This window comes from Pelodiscus sinensis, chromosome 16 (assembly GCF_052426305.1).
Source record: "Pelodiscus sinensis isolate ZL-2025 chromosome 16, ASM5242630v1, whole genome shotgun sequence".
Taxonomy (NCBI): Eukaryota; Metazoa; Chordata; order Testudines; family Trionychidae; genus Pelodiscus; species Pelodiscus sinensis.
In genome coordinates this window covers 28,643,885-28,660,703 of record NC_143067.1, presented here as the reverse complement: position 1 = coordinate 28,660,703, position 16,819 = coordinate 28,643,885, and the positions used below count along the sequence as shown (strand labels likewise).

The 16,819-nt window shown below is 34.7% G+C and overlaps 1 protein-coding gene across 5 annotated transcripts in view; it reads left to right on the top strand.

Annotated features, from left to right (window-relative positions):
* Positions 1-16,614, top strand: part of GABRB2 (gamma-aminobutyric acid type A receptor subunit beta2) — a 394,028-nt gene extending 377,414 nt beyond the window's left edge. For 3 of the 5 annotated variants that reach the window (XM_089769536.1, XM_014580647.4, XM_089769537.1), the window contains one exon: positions 10,184-16,611. In XM_089769536.1, coding sequence (XP_089625662.1) covers positions 10,184-10,531 — 348 coding nt within the window. In that variant the 3' untranslated portion in view covers positions 10,532-16,611. Of the gene's footprint in view, positions 1-10,183 lie in introns of all 5 variants that reach the window. The other 2 variants (XM_089769539.1, XM_089769538.1) reach the window with 2 other exon arrangements.
* Positions 16,615-16,819: the final 205 nt, after the last annotated feature.

Genomic DNA, 16,819 nt, shown 5'->3' with positions numbered 1-16,819 from the left:
ACATGACCTATTAGGGAAGATTGAAGAAGCTGGATTTGTTTAGTCTGCAGAAGAGAAGATAGAGCAGGGACATAATAATCGTTTTCAAAGATTGTTATAAGTATGAGGGAGAAAATTGTTCTCCTTAACATCTGAAAATAATACAAGAAGCAGATACCTTAAACTGTAGGAAGGGCGGCTTTGGTTGGACACAGAAACACTTCCTATCAGGATGGTTAAATACTGGAATACATTGCCTAGAGAGGTTGTGGAATCTCCATCATTATTGATTTTTAAGAACAGGTTAGATAAGCTCCTGTCAAGGGTGGTCTACATAATACTTACAACCTCTGTGAGTGCAGGGAACTAGATTAGATGACCTCTTGAGGTCTCTCTTAGCCCTACAATTCTATGATTGGATTGGATTTTCAGAAACAGAAAATGCTGATCCTCAGGAAGGTATTAATGTATAGTCACATTGCAGTGTTCCATGTAGACAGAGTATTATTGTGACATCTGAGTATTCCAGTCATGGGCCAGGACACTGTTGCACAGGGCATTGTACAAACACAGAATGAAAAGACAGCTCCTTCTCCAAACGTGTATGATATCAACAGGGAAGACAGTTAAGAAAACAAACCCGGTTCTATAAAGGTTAAAATCACCCAGAAGCTTAAAGTTACCAGACATTCTTTTGAGCACTGCTACACTTGGGCTAGGTCTACACTACACCTTTTTTTATTATTATTATTATTTCACATTTTGCGTACTTTTTTCCGATTTTTTTTTTCTGAAGAGGCTTTTCCGAAATTTGGCCCATATACACTGGGCCAAATTTCGGAAAATCCCCCTCTTTCGGAAGATCCCTTTTTCCTCAGAGAATGAGGAAGACAGGGCTTCCTGAATAACCCATGTGTTTGCCAGTTTCAAACACAAAATACTGATATCACTATACATAATAATTAAGGGTGACATTTGCCTAATACATTTTTAGACATTTTACACTTTCCCCCCCAAGATGTAAGCATTCTTTTTGATTTGCCGGAATTAAAAATAGTATGGTCTTAAAATACGTGGAGTGAGGATGTTGTTGTGAAGTGGAGTCCTGTGTTACACAATGTGCTATCTGTGTTTGCATGCCTGTGTGCATGCATGCAAAAATTTTAAATACTTTGCCATTTTTAGATATACATTATATACATGAACATACAGGTAATTCTTGGACTTATGAAACAATTGATTCCCAAAAATTACATTGTTAGTCATAACTTGGATTCCACTCCATTGTGGTTTCCAGTGTTCTAAAGTTGAACCTAATGTTGTAAGATGAAGCAGGGTGTCAATTCATAAAATGTCATAAGTGCTGTTCATCTTAAATTGAACGTTAAAAAGTTGAGAACTGCCTGAACACGAAAGAGTTGGTAAATACTATAACATTTGCTCCAAAAATAATTTCCACTCTATTTTTCATTGATAATTTGAATTTTCTGAAATTTGAAGGCTTGTTATATATATACTATAGGGTATGTATTATGGTTATTCTGAACATTTAAAAAAAATGTCCAACTGAAAATGGCAAAAGGGGCAAAATAGTGTATTCCCTCTCTCTATCAACTGTTGAATAAATCTAAATATATAATGTACTTGCATACAGAATTTTACTTGAAAAAGACTAAAATTCCTTTGTTTCTTTTGCAACAGATACCCTCATTCTGTTCTCTTCACTCATATTTAACACTTTAAAACACACCTTAAAACTAGATTTTCAAGGTACAAATAAACCACACATTATTGATATAATTCTAAAAAATTAAATGACGGAAGAGCTTTTTGAATTACTTTAAAACAGAGCAGTGCTAATCTTAGTGATGCCAGACATTCAGTGAAACCCACAGCCAATTTTTCAGATTTGAAATCACTGCTAAACTCATTTTTTTCAGCTGTGTTTATAAATACATTTCTAGCTCCTTTGTTATGAAGATAACCTTCATAAAATATAAACATTTTCCTTTGGCTGGAAATTTGAAAATGATTCCCCTGAATAATCTGGCTCTGTTGACATCAAGAGAAATTTTACCCCATATTATTTGCATTCTTTAATACTACTTCTTTAAGGCCAATGATCCCTGTGCCTCCCTTAATCTTTGAGCTGGTCTACAAGGAATTATAACTGACAATCTCAAAAATCCTAATGTTCAACCTGAAATCCAGCAATTATATAGTATGAAAATCAATGTAAGGTGTCATGCAATCTTATACTTAGTTTCTTATCTTCAAGTTTGTTTAAATATGCCCTTGTGCCACATAACACTTCGTATATTTTTCTTGATTCCATGTAGGAAAAATAGATTGTCTTCATTTTACCAGAGTTTGTTTTGAGAATGGGCTAGATATGCAAAAAACTATCAGAATTATTTTGACTGTCTCGTGTGTATCAAAGCACAACTATTTCCAAAGGCTGGTGTAAGATCTTTTCATATTGGTACCAAATATTTCCAGCATAATTGGCTTTTCAGGCGAACATTCAAACAGCTGCAATAGCAAAAAGAAAAAGAAAAAAGGTGTCCAGTTTAAAAACATACAAATTATTCAGACAGGTCCAATTTTAAACTTCAGAATCTTCAGATTAGTTTCCAAATGGGAAAAAGTATTTATGATGTGTGCTCATTTGAGAAAAATTGGTTCACAGTTTGATTTGCGGTAAGCGTCAAGAATCTTTTTTCACTTCAGTTATGGTGGTTTATAATGTCATATTTTTACCGATTTCTCATTTTCTCTGCATTCAGATTTTGTTAAGAGGTGGTGATTGCCTTTAAACATGATCAATGAAGGACTAATTACATTTTCTAATTACATATTTTTAGGTTTCTAAATTACAGTGTAGTTTAAAATGGGGTGAAGGGTTATCACAAAAGGTATTTACTTTGCCAAATATTATTACAGAGATTAAAAAATTGTTATATATGTGTAAGCTTATTCCTTGGGATAGCTGAAATACATTCACTATTGTTTTCCTGTGTATTAGCTCATCTCTGTGTTTACTTACTTGCTTTGCCTCGTAAAACTTCTTCCTTCTCCTAATGAATCCTTCTTCCTTCCCCTGAGGATTCATAATATCTAACAAGCATCTGTCCTGAATTGGGATGGTTTCCTGATTCAGAGGCTTAGTTGTGGGGTATAGTCAACTAAAGTTTGTGCGTGGAAATGATGACCACACAATCTAAAGGTTTTGTTCACATACCGAGTTCCTTCCATTCTGCTATGGAATAAGATAGGGATAAAGTTTCCCTGGATAAAAATAGGGATGGCAAAATTTAATCTATACAGGCTACTCCTCATCCTTCTCTCCACTTGCTGGTTCAAGTGCATGTGTCCATTTTCTCCTGGAAATGGGTAGGATAATAGGGAAGTTAGAGTGTAATCAACTAACCATTTAACTGATAACCTGATGCTTATCGGTTAATGGTGTTGGTTATACTCAGCCAGATCTCTGGAGGCAGTTTCACCTGTAGAAGGTCAGTGAAACCTGCTCCCTGGGAGCTGGGCCAGCAGGGGCCAGCAATCCATCTCCCAGAAAGGCTTCACTGTGGGCTCTGCAGTGTAAAGCTTATTTAGATGTTTAGTAAAATACAGGACTATGTAGCACTTTAAAGACTAACAAGATGGTTTATTAGATGATGAGCTTTCATGGGCCAGACCCACTTCCTCAGATCAAGTAGTGGAAGAAAATAGTCACAACCATATATACCAAAGGATACAGTTAAAAAAAAGTGAACACATATGAAAAGGACAAATCACATTTCAGAACAATTTGTCCTTTTCATATGTGTTCATTTTTTTAAATTGTATCCTTTGGTATATATGTTTGTGACTATTTTCTTCCACTACTTGATCTAAGGAAGTGGGTCTGGCCCACGAAAGCTCATCATCTAATAAACCATCTTGTTAGTCTTTAAAGTGCTACATAGTCCTGTATTTTGCTTCAGCTACACCAGACTAACACGGCTATATTTCTATTACTATTTTAGATGCTTAGTGGTTGACTTTTAACATCCCAAAAGATAACTGGTATTGCAAAATGACTGCTGCAAACTAGAGACTGGGGATTGAGACTCGATATAAGGAGACCAAGAATCACATCTCTTGGCCTTCCGCAATAGTATCTTCCGCATTGAAAGTTATAGAGCAAATTCAGGTTCTGATTCGAAATCAGTGAGTCTTTCCATTGACTTCAGAGGGGTTTGGCACAAACCATGAAGGAACATGAGGGAATATAGGGTCATGTCCATCCATGGAAATGTGGAGTTTGTTATGGTTTTAGTTTTTAACTTCCATTCATTTTCATGCCCAAAACCTCCCCTTTTTCCCCTTCTTTCCTGAATAACTGTTGCAGAATAAAAGTCTTCAAGGCATGGAATTCTGTGCCTGTGCAGTGGATATTAAAAACCATGTACTTTTTTGTTTCTGGTTCATAGTCATTTTGTATGTTCAGAATACTGAAGCTTTTGTGACAGATTTTGTACACATTCACAATTTCCACAGAAATCCATAAAGTGACTCTCATTTGAGGGTGAAATTAGGCTCCTGAGAATTTTGTTGCATATAATTAGGAATGTGTCTTGGTTCACATTTGTTTTTTTCATTTTTTTTAAGTTTCCTTTCTGTTTTCCTATCTCTCTGTGTTAAACCCCTTTAATTTACTTTGAGTTTTATAGCTTAGATAAACCCAATAACCTGAAAGAAATCATGATGAATCTGGGTTTCAATCTTGGCATGAAATGAAACAAAATTAACTGAAATCATAACTCAGCCCATGTTGCTTACATCTTACTTTGGGTTAACTACATAGTCTCACCCACATAGAATCATAGAATGCTAGAATTACAACAGGCCTCAAGAGGTCATCAGGTCAAGTACCTCTGCTCATGGCAGGACCAAGCACCATCTAGATCATCCCTGAGAGATGGTTTTCTAACCTGCTCTTAAATATCTCCAATATTGGAGATTCCAAAACCTCCCTAGGTTTAACCACCCTGACAAGAAATGTTTCATAATGTACAAACTTAAAGTCCCTTGCCACAATTTAAGCCCATTGCTTCTTGTCCTATCACCAGAGGTTAAGGAGAAATTTTTCTTCCTTCTCCTTGTTAACATCCTTTTAGGTACAGTACTTGAAAGGGGCTATCATGTCCCCTCTCAGTCTTCTCTTTTACAAACTAAACAAACCCAGTTCTTTCAGTCTTCTGTCATAGTCATGTTTTCCAGACCTTTAATCATTTTTGTTGCTCTTCTCTAGACCCTCTCCAATTTCTTCACATCTTTCTTGAAATGCAGTGCCCAGAATTGGACACAATACTCCAATTGAGGCCTAATCGGCACAAAGTAGAATGGAAGAATTACTTCTCATGTCTTTCTCACAATACCTGTTTATTTCAAGTTGTTACAAAAATCTGAACTCTCAAGAGTTTTGCTTAATGTCAGGTTTCTTTCTGAGCAGTTCCTACAGCTCTGAAAGTAAAGCAGTTTCTTTTGTCAGGACACAAATGAATATGTGCATGGTTAGTGGCACAGTTTCATATGTGGAGATTTTGAAAAATTGACCGTGCATTTTGAACTGTATTTATGTTTAGTTTTAATAGTACATTTACCATTCCAGAACAGCTACACATAGCTGGGCTGCCATTTGTAAACCATTAATTGTCTGAATACTTTCAAGAGTAAAATTGGATTACTACAGAGACTTCTCCCCTCGTGAATATAGAGAGTTTCTCCATACCGTATTCCTTCCTTCCTGTACACTTGATGCCTTAATAGCCAATGGTGTTCCTGTAGATAAGATTCAGGTAGTTTTCTTTCTAGAAGGATAATTTTATGTCCCCAGGAATTTGATGTAGGTATGCCATTCCAATGCATATTTCTTTCAGTTCCAGTTTAGTGAGTTGACTCTTAGTTGTTTGCTTACAATATATGTAAATGATGAAGCCTAAATTAGGTATTTCTGCTCTTCCTGTCCTGCCAGAGTGAACCAGGCTGGCATTAGCAGGGGGTAACCTTACCTAATGAAATTGTGCATAATTTCTGTGTTCTTATTTCACCCAGATTTCACAGTTAGAAATACCAGCCATCATATCTCCCTTATACATTTCTTCTTTGCCATGCTGTGTTTAAAATATTCAGTCAAATATCCATACTATATAGTTTAAACAAAAATGTTGTTTGAATACCAGAAAATAAAGATGTCATTGATATATGTGTTTTGAGTAGCTAAGTTATCCATTACAAATATACTTCTGAGTAAATGTAGAACACAGCAAGAGATAATGCTGCAAAATCAAGATACTGATTCCCTACTAGCATCCAAAGAGAGGAGTGATTAGTGATGGAAGTAAATCTTCCTAGATGTGTCTACTCATTAGAAGGAATGTAGAAGTTGTAAATTTATGATAGTGTACATTTGATAATTGGTAAGTATAACAGGGATTTCTTTAGATAGCCATCAATTTAGAGTTTCTGTATAGCAGGAAGAATATATTATGGTGATATTTAAACACTCTTCTCTGTGTATTTATTTTGTTTGGGAGGTCATCAGAAAAAATCAGCAACCCTCTTATAGGGCTCCAGCGTCATTTTTCTCAGATCAAATAGGATGCACTGTGAATATTATTTATGCCTTTTATTTTGCCATCCTCCTCATTAGACTGGTGATAAAAACTCTTGGATGTGTGCTGTGCTCTAGGCACCATTTTTCCATTTCTGAATTCACCTTTTCTTTCCATAGTTCTTATTGCAACTTTTTTTCATCATTATCACATCCTCCCTCTTCCCCTCCCTCCACCCAAGGAATTTCTTCATTATGACCTCTGTTGTTCACCATAAGGAATCATGTTGTATGGTTGAACAACCATTCAACACAAAATATTTTTACCTTCTCCTACCACCTTTGAAACCTCTTTTATGCCCACTTCCCCCAAGAATAATTTCTATGATTCTTTTCATATCATCATGTCTTCCTAGGTCAAAATGACCGGTAGGAAAAAATACATTTACATCATAATCTGTTACTTACGGTGGCATGGCCAAGGCAGTAATAAATAGCACCTCTAAAGCCGCAATACACTTATGCTGGTTGTTGGCTGAGAGGGCCCTGTACCTTTAAATGAAAATGCATATCATATTAATACCCTATAGTGCATTAATTTTTACTGAAAGATAATAGCTACCTTATCTCTAAGGAAACTGGTCTTGATTTTATTAACTTACAGGACAGAAGAATAATTGGCACATATCATTGTCCAGAAATGTATTCAACAAAGGTATCTTTCATTGTTTTTCAATGTTTTTATCCTTAGAGACTTAAAACTGAGGTCCTGACCATGTATGGTCATTAAAGATCCTATGGCACATTTTGTTAAAGTAGGCACCACAACCCCAAGCATCCTGGCCAAATTGTAATTATGTTGTGCTTATTTGACCTTCCCACCATCACCCACCCACCCCATAGTTTCAATTGGCTACAGCATTTTTCATTTCCTGTATTAAAATAAAGTGTGTTGTTCTGCACTGATAGACAGTAGACAGTCACCACATTTCACCTGTCAGGTGATTATATTTCACTGACTTGTGAAGTGATTCTTCTTTCTAAAGTTTGTAAAGTGCTTTGGTATCCTGCTGGATGAAAGGCACTGTGTATAGTACATATGGTTCATTATCATTCTATCTCAAACATCAATTCAGTAACAAAAGTACATTATATTTAGGTCTGGGTGAACCTGTAGGTTCAAATGATACTCCTTTCTCTAATATCACAACCTCTGACCTTTTCTGAGGTTCAAAAGTTAGGTTACCCTCTGTGTTTCCTGGATTGGAAGCGAAAGATCTGAAATACCATAAATGATGTTATTCTTGAGAGATGTTCAACCAAATGTTCCAGGTGTGGGAAGGTCAGATTGCTTCTGGAGATGCATGTAAACTGTTGTGTGCTTCTCTGACCATTCAGCCACTTGAAGGTTTACCCAGAATTAATGTATTGTATTCTGGGTTACTTCTAATTTTCTTCAGGAAAGCTGTCAAGGTTTTTTTCAAAATCTCCTCTCCAGCATCCTGTTTTTAGCCAAATGTAATATGTGCAGAAGACACCTATTCCCACAGGCTACTTCAGAATTTTGAATAAATTAAGGATCTGAAGCAAAATATATTCTCACAACTACTTCCTTTCTATTTAGTAATACTAATCCACTAATTAATGCCTGATAGGTCTGGTATATGTATATGCCCTATTTACTAGGTTCGTGCTAACATTTCAGTGATCTTAATGATATGTCAACAGCAGCCTTAGAAGATGCAGAAATATATATGTGTGTGTGTGTGTGTGTGTGTGTATAATTAAGTGAAGAAAAGTTAATATCTGTTTACTCTAGCATATCTAGTTCCAAATCCTTTTGACTAGAATAAATCTTTCCTATATTTGTATTTTCATATACAGTATATTCTATAATGTTCTTTATAGAACACCTTGTGAGCCAAAGAGCAGATAAACTCTTCAGTCAGTTCAGTCTCAAAGAACTTCAGCTCTGACCAAATTTGTTTAAGCCAATGTCATTCCTAAAGTAGACTCTTGTCAATATACAGTTGTCTAGCTTCCTTTTTAAGCCAAGACTGACTCTCATTCAGTCTTTTGGTGAAATACTGGCCCTTATTGGGTTGAATGACAAATCACCCATTGACTTCAGTTAGGATCAGATTTTTACCCTTCATATCCGGAGTAGACAATATGGAAAATGAAATTTTGAAAAAGGCTTTTAACTTGCCATTTATCTTAATTAGTTATCTAGCATTTTCCAATAGTTGACCTCAGTATTTTCATAATTCAAAATACTATTTCTTGTAATAGCTACATGGGAATTGATGGGAAAAGTACAGGAATTTAATTAAGATTATATATTGATCTTAGAAAAAATTTGAAAAGTTTTAAGTGTCATTGTTGCACTACAGATTTATATTAGTGTAATTAAGGCTTTTAATAATAACATTACATTAATGTTTTTTATTGCAAACTTTTTTATTGACTTGTCTTGAGTTAAGTTTTTTAAAAAGTGATTAACCACATATTGAAATGAATGTGCAACTAACTTTAACGTGATTACACTCTGAAATAAATGCATGTTTTTTCTTGCCTCTAAAATTCAGCCCTCTGTTCTTGCCAATGCTCTGGTCTGATTAAATGTCCTAACATGCACAGTTCTTATGAAGATCATGAGCATTGGAGAGTGGAGACTAGATATAACATAGAGTATGTCAGAATTTTCTCTCCCAGTAATCAGTGGTTGTGTTAGAATTTCAAGGTTTCATAAATGATCTGCTTACAAAACTGCTGAATATCATGGAGGGGAAAATCACGGTTACTTTAGCCTCATGGGCATGCTCTCACGTTTATGTATAGCAATGTTGAATTCACCTATGCTGTACACATTTGGAGGTCTTGACAAAGCAGAGGCTGCATTTCTTGGAAGTAAAAAAACAAACAAAAACACCTTAGCACTATATTAATCCCAGATATGTGTGCATAAAGGCAGTACCCTATTTTTTGAAGATGCATGGAGGCGTATGCTAGACATGTGGAATTAGGAAGTGGCCAGTGATTCTGGGACATATATATGTATTACCTCTGATCTCAAAATCTGGGATTCAGGAAATAAAATATCTTCAAACATAGAGGACAGGCCTTATTACTCTTAACATTTACAAAGGAATGACATTAAATACTGTAATGGTTGTATTTTCAGGACAGTGGTAGAAGCTTTTTTAGATAGATTGGCATCCAGTGGATTGTTATTAGCTCCAAACTTGTCAGTGCAGACTACGTTTATAATTGACAGAATCCTAGAATCCTCGACCTGAAAATGACCTCAAGAGGTCTTCAAATCCAGTCCTTTTCCTTCACAGTAGGACCAAGCACTGTCTAGATCATCCCTGACAAGTGTCTATCTAACCTGCTCTTAAATATCTCCAGTGATAGAGTTTCCACCACCACCCTAGACAATTTATTCCAATGTTTATTCACCCTGACAGTTAGGAAGTTTTTTTTGTAATATCCTGCCTAAACCTCCCTTGTTGCAATTTAAGCCCATTGCTTCTTGTCTGATCCTCAGAAAATTTGGGGGATTTTCTTTCCCTTATGCTAAGCCTTCCTTCTTATATCTTACAGATGGATCCTCATGAAAATATTTTGTTGAGTACACTTGAGATTAAAAATGAGATGGCTGCCTCTGAGGCTGTTATGGGACTTGGAGACCCTAGAAGCACTATGCTGGCCTACGATACTTCAAGCATCCAGTACCGGAAAGCTGGCTTGCCCAGACACAGCTTTGGTCGCAATGCTCTGGAGCGACATGTGGCACAAAAGAAAAGTAGGCTACGGAGACGTGCCTCTCAACTGAAAATTAACATCCCTGACTTGACTGATGTAAATGCCATAGATCGATGGTCACGCATATTCTTTCCTGTTGTTTTTTCCTTCTTCAATATTGTCTATTGGCTTTATTATGTGAACTAAAAAACAAAAGCCACACAGAAAGCAAGAACTGGATTTCTTTTTAAATTGGTTGTACAGCCAAAGGTGGGACTTAGAAAAATTCTATTCAGGACAAAAGTTACTTTAAAACACCTTAGTTGCTGGTGCACTCTGTGGTCTGTTTTGTAACATTTGGGTTGCTTCTGCTAAGTCATAAACATTCTTAATTACAGTAGAAACATTATCTCCCTTTTAAAAATGTGGGTGTATATGAAGAGTGAAGGCAAAAATTTAATTCAGACCATTTTTTCAACATTCCTATGAGTTTAAAACTATACAAAAGGGAAATTTGGGAGACAGGTTTGAGTTTTAACAGTAGCATGTGTCATTTCTTTGTGAAAATGCACATCTAATACACATACATCTAAACTAGATTGAAGAGTGTACTAAGTTGCTACCATGCTTATGAAACATATATACACTTATCTTCTAAATGTATGAACTTGAAAACAAGCAGTGCCTATCATCTCACCTTCATCATGATGTTGTCAAAGTTTTCTAAGCAGTAGTCAGGTAATTGTGGTTAGTTATTTATTGAAAGATTAACTAAATCTTTGACTGATATTATGAGCGGGTCAAGAGTTTGCCCAGAAATTTAAGCAACACTAGTGTTTTGTATTGGAAAGAGTCGGCATAAGTTCATGGTCACAATGCATTGTACTTTTGATCTGTGAAGAAGTATGGATATCAGAGTTAGAGATGGGCCAAGCTATCATAGCCTAAATGGCCACATTGATACGCTCAGTCATTTGTCCGAAGTGCCAATGTTGCTTGAACAAATAGCAACTGTATAGATGGCTAATGGAAACCATTTGTGCCCTGCTCTTTTAAGATAGAAGAAGGGAGACAAGTGACAACCATTCAAGAATGCAGCACCAGAGAAAAGGAATGCTAGAATTATATTGTACAAATGAATGTTGTCAGTCATCGTTCCTGTATTAGTCCAAAATGTTCGTATGGAATTAAGCATTTTCTTTCTCAAGCTTGTAGGTTTTCATGCTTTACACCTCAGAATCACTTTTATGTTTAGCATCTAACATCCAATTTAAAGAGAGTTATTCAGACAGCAGATAATTATGGGGGGAAATATTTTAGCTGCTTGATGAATTTAGATTTCAGAACATTCCAGTTTTGTAACTTCAACAGAAAATTTACAGATATAGGATATTTTCTCCAGCTGGACTAGACAGTAACAAGCATTGTTTTTTTTTAAATGAAATGATATTTTAAAGGAGATGATTTGGTAGACATGCCTTTATGTTATTTACTGTGCTTACATCTGCTTCAGATTGTCTAACGGTTTCCTTTAAAAACTGGCAACATTCAATTTGGCCTTAGAAAGTGCGGGCCTTTTTTTAAAATAGTATTTTCTTGTCTTTCCTTCCATGTAATTTTATTTTAATAGGATAAATATTTCAAAGCAGTGAAGGTAGAAAAGGCAAGGTAAAAAATGTACCGCTTTAATGAAAAATAAAAAATGATGATAGTAATAAGAAAAAAAAAACCAATGACTTCTACAGAACTATTCACTCTGATGTTTAGCAGAAAATAGTTATGATAGTACTAGTCACACCCTATTATATCTATACTACCTCTCAACTATTTACAGAATTCCATCATGCTCTGAGTAGTAGTATTTCTGACATATTAGAGGAAAACTTATAGCTATGTTTTCTGTTTTCCGTATTCAATTGCCAGTGATTTTAAGAATGAGTCCTTAACATTTTTAATAGAAATAGATGTTTTCTCTTTCCTTTTAAAAATTGAACATTTCTATAGAGGGGGGTTTAGGAAAGACAAATAATTGAAGGGAAACAACTTTGAGAATGAATAAACCAAATGTACTCCATATTTTTTTACTTCTTTTCCAATTATCATTGGCTTCTGCCTCAGAAATAGAGAAAAAAACTTGAAGTTTTATTATGTTAAGAACCTGAAAATTAGATGTGCTTGAGCATCCACAACTCTCTTCTCCAGGGGAATGATGGATACTCACTACTGCCTCTGTGTTCAAACCCGAATTGAATGTAGAATCAAGCTTTTGAACATGTGATTAGTCTTTCCATGGCATTCACCCATGTTTTCAGAGCATTTCACAATTCAGAGCAATGTGCTTTTGTAAATGCATTTGAAGTCTGAATTTCTATGAATCATTCAAACTCGTCCTGAATTTTTGAGAGCGAATCCACACCACAAATTGGTAACAGTCTTATAAGTCTATTTTCATGTATGGAACACTTTGTGATAACCCGGTGCTGTCGCAGTTTTCATTCAATGCACTTAAAGTCTTTAACACTTGTATTTCATGGAACATAGTTTGAATACAGGGAGCACAGTGCACACAGATGGTAGATATGCCTCAAATATAACACCTAGTAGAGAGTATGTTTACTCTCTGCATTAATTTAGCAGGGAGCTGTAGTCAAAACTATGGAGATCAGATGCTAGTACTGCATATTAATTTATCTGAAGTTATAGTGCAAGCCATAATACTCTCTAATGTTGCTATTTGCCAGGTAAGAGAAAATGTCTGGTTTCTACTCAGGTGTCAATGAGAAGGATGTATCAGTAGGAGAAAGTAGCACTTTAATTTCCTTATGGCTACTAATTGCATGTACAAAAACTTTTGGAAGACCCTTTCTAATATAGATGTGTATCTGTGATGTGAATAGGGTAGGAGGTTGTGGTTGTGCAGAGGAACAGGACTGACAAAATCCTGGCAAGGAAAAATGAGAACCAAGTGAGTGTAAGTTTATTCCTCTTCTTGGGACACTTGTGACTAAAGTGATAAATTATGCCAGCATACAACAGCTGTGCTTTTTATAATGTATACTATCCTCTGAGTAAATCAGGCTAACTAAACTAGCTTTAGGTTTAGAATCTACCTAAAAAGAATTCTTCAAACCCTTCCACTTTTGTTCACTGTTGTTAGATCCACTAGCTAAAATATTAAAGTTATAATTTAGGTAATGTTTGTAATATAATTAGAAATACATGTGTTGTTATTTCATTATAAAGAACAGCCAGCAATTAAGGTGTTTTTCATATTTGAGAAATTCATGGGCAAATTATGACTATAATATGGCACAGTTTTAATTAATGATATCTTTGAGATCAATATGTAAATATAAACTGTATATGACTGCTAGTAAGTATGATATGCATTTTCAGAAATGAAAACTCATGCAACATATTTCTTTGTTTGCATAAGGAATGTTATGTTTCTATCCTATTGTGGTTTAATAACTAGGAAGAAAGACTCAAGCAATGTCATTCTTATTATTTCCTTTATCATTCCCAGTGGGAGAAGAGTGGGGGATAGAACCAGAGTCTTAAATACTGAGAGTTTTTAGACTCTCATACAAAGGACATACAATGTGTCAGGTACAAAAGCACAATGCATAGAGAAAGTGAGGGGCGGGGTTATACGTAGGGAACAAATTATATTTATTTTAAGCAAAGTGTGCATTCAAACGAAAGGTCAAATATCTTTTTAAACTGTGTTTCAATTCCATAATTAACACAGTACTTAACATAAAAGAAATAAATAAATGTTAAACATTATACAAGTGTATGTGTATGTAGACAAATATATTTATATATGTCTATATATGCATATGTGTTTATATACACATGGTATAAATACACATATTCATATGTTGGTGTGTTAAAGGAATAAGCTAATAAGAATTTTGTTTCTATCATCAACCAGTGTATGAATAATTTTTTGAGGAAGCAAATTAATGTATTAAAAATCTTACTATACAGGGTAACTGAGCATTTCTATATCAGCAAATCAATGCATATAATTCTTATGAAGCATTGCACAGTTTGACATTTATGATAGTACTGTATTCCTCGCATCTGAAATTAGATTAGTCCTCACATTGCTTGCCTATTTCTTCTCTTTTTTTAAAAAATAACAACACTGTCCACTAGTAACTTTTCAATAAGAAAAAGGTCCTATTGATACCATGAAAAAAGCAAAAATATTAAATATTTATAGAAAAATAACCTAGGGAGGGAGGGTGGGGGTGGCCAGGGTACAATATTATAACAGTAGTCATCATAACATTTTGCTATGTGTATATAGAACATATAATGTGAGCAACCATTAATTAAGCTAAACTTGTGTAAATATTATCAGATTTCTTAAACATTTTTAACTTCTAATTTGTACTTTATGGTAAGGCAAAAAGCTGATTCTATTTATGGTTTAGGTTAATGTGTCCTAAAATAAAATGTAAATATCTAAATAAGCTGTAAATGAGCAGTCAATAGATACAGTAATTGTTTAGTGACTTTTTTTTTACTAAGTACAATAATTGCAGTGCTCTATCAGAGTAATTTAAACACCCTTTTGCATAAACAGATTCGGATTTGAGATAAGAGTTTTAATACAAAAATTCAAGGAAAGTAGTGTAAAATAGTCATTGCAACAACTGTTTGCATAACAGGTTATTTTTGTATGGTTAAAAAATTAAAGCATCAGAAGATTGTAATTCAGCACTCAGTATTCAGATTAACATTAAGATGGTAGGACCTGATTCTCATTTACACTAACACCCTTTTATACCATTCTCACAAGTTGATTGAAGGGATATTAGTGTAAAAGAGAATCTATCCCATAATGATTTCAGTACTGCGCCTGTTCCTGAAATGTCTCTCGTATGATATGTATTAGTAGACTTTAAAATAAAAGCATGTTGACTGTCATTAGATAGTATAGTTCCCCAAAGCCAAAGAATCTTCATTCCAGAAATTGTTTAAAAAGGGAAAACTAATAAATCACTGCTTAACACCAAAGGTAAAGTTTAACAAAATGCACTAGGAACTTTGTCAAAAATTTTAAGGAGCAAATGGAATGTTAATTTAAACTACTGCCCTATTCTACTTTGTAAAAATAACACTTTAAATATCCATTAATTAATTGTAAATTGAAATAGATAATCTCACAACTATATGCAAGACACACATTCATATGTATTCACATGACTTTTTTTAGTAAGTGCTTTGACTGTGAATATGAAATGTTGGAAATTTTAGCTATACTTTCATTTTATTTTTTTAAATGTTTCTCTCAGCCATGAGATCATCTATTCCAATTTGATAACATTTTGTATGTTTTTACTGTTACTGCCATTTGACAAATATTCACCAGGCTGTATTGCTTATGGTCTATCATATGGATTGAGTTAAAGATCATGTGGACATTTGAAACATAAGTAATTCTAACAGGCTAACTATGATTTGACTTACTACACATTTTTATTTGCATGGGTGTTTAAATGGTTCTGTTAGTACTGTCTTTGCACAGTTCTGATTTATCTTATTTTTACTTAGTACTATTTACTTCATAATGTAGTAATCATCAGCCTTACTAATGACCTTGTAGCCTTTCTTATAATGCACATAATGCACATTTTCCAATGGCTAGAAAATGCAAAATACTATTGGATATCATTGCATCAGATCTTCATGTCTTTCTCAAAAGGACTGCTAACCTCTGGGATAAATGAGGTAGTAAAATGATGATTGTAAATGAGTAGCACATAAGAGATATTTTCTTGAATTTAAACTTATTGCAGCCAGTTTCAGCATGTAAATATATAATAATAATGTTGGCTAGTGTGTAATTCTTGAACTAAAAAAAATAAAGAAAACCTAAGAGAATGTACATGTAGTGGCGTAATGTTGGGAATGTATGTTGTTTACATTTTGAGTATGTAGAATGAAATCTCACAAAGAACAGAAGGGACCATTGTGATCACTCATCTTACTGTTTTTGTATAACACAGGCCCTATAGCGTCCCAAAAATAATTCAGAGACTATATCTTTTAGAAAAAAAATCCAAGCTTGATTTAAAAACTGCCAGTGATGGAGAATCAACCAGGACTGTTGGTGTATATTGTTTCAGTGGTTAACTACCCTCACCTAGAGGGCATCAGTTTTCATTCTGCCTTTATTCCAGCAGTATTCCCACTGAAGTTAATGGTTCTGGCAAAACTGGATCCATATCTCTAAAGAGGACCTTAAACACCTGCATGTGTATCTTCCCCTCCAGCACAGAAGGGATGGGTCAGTTGCTTGCTTCAATGTCCAAGCAGAGGGATGAGTACCTGGGAATCTGATCATGTATCTTACTTATAAAGTGATTATAGCCTGCAGATGTGTAATCTTTTATTTGAAGACCTCTTCCTGGTAGCAGCCATGAGTGGAGGAAAGACTTGGTAGTACCGCTCCAATGGAGCATTTCTACTGCAGCTTGG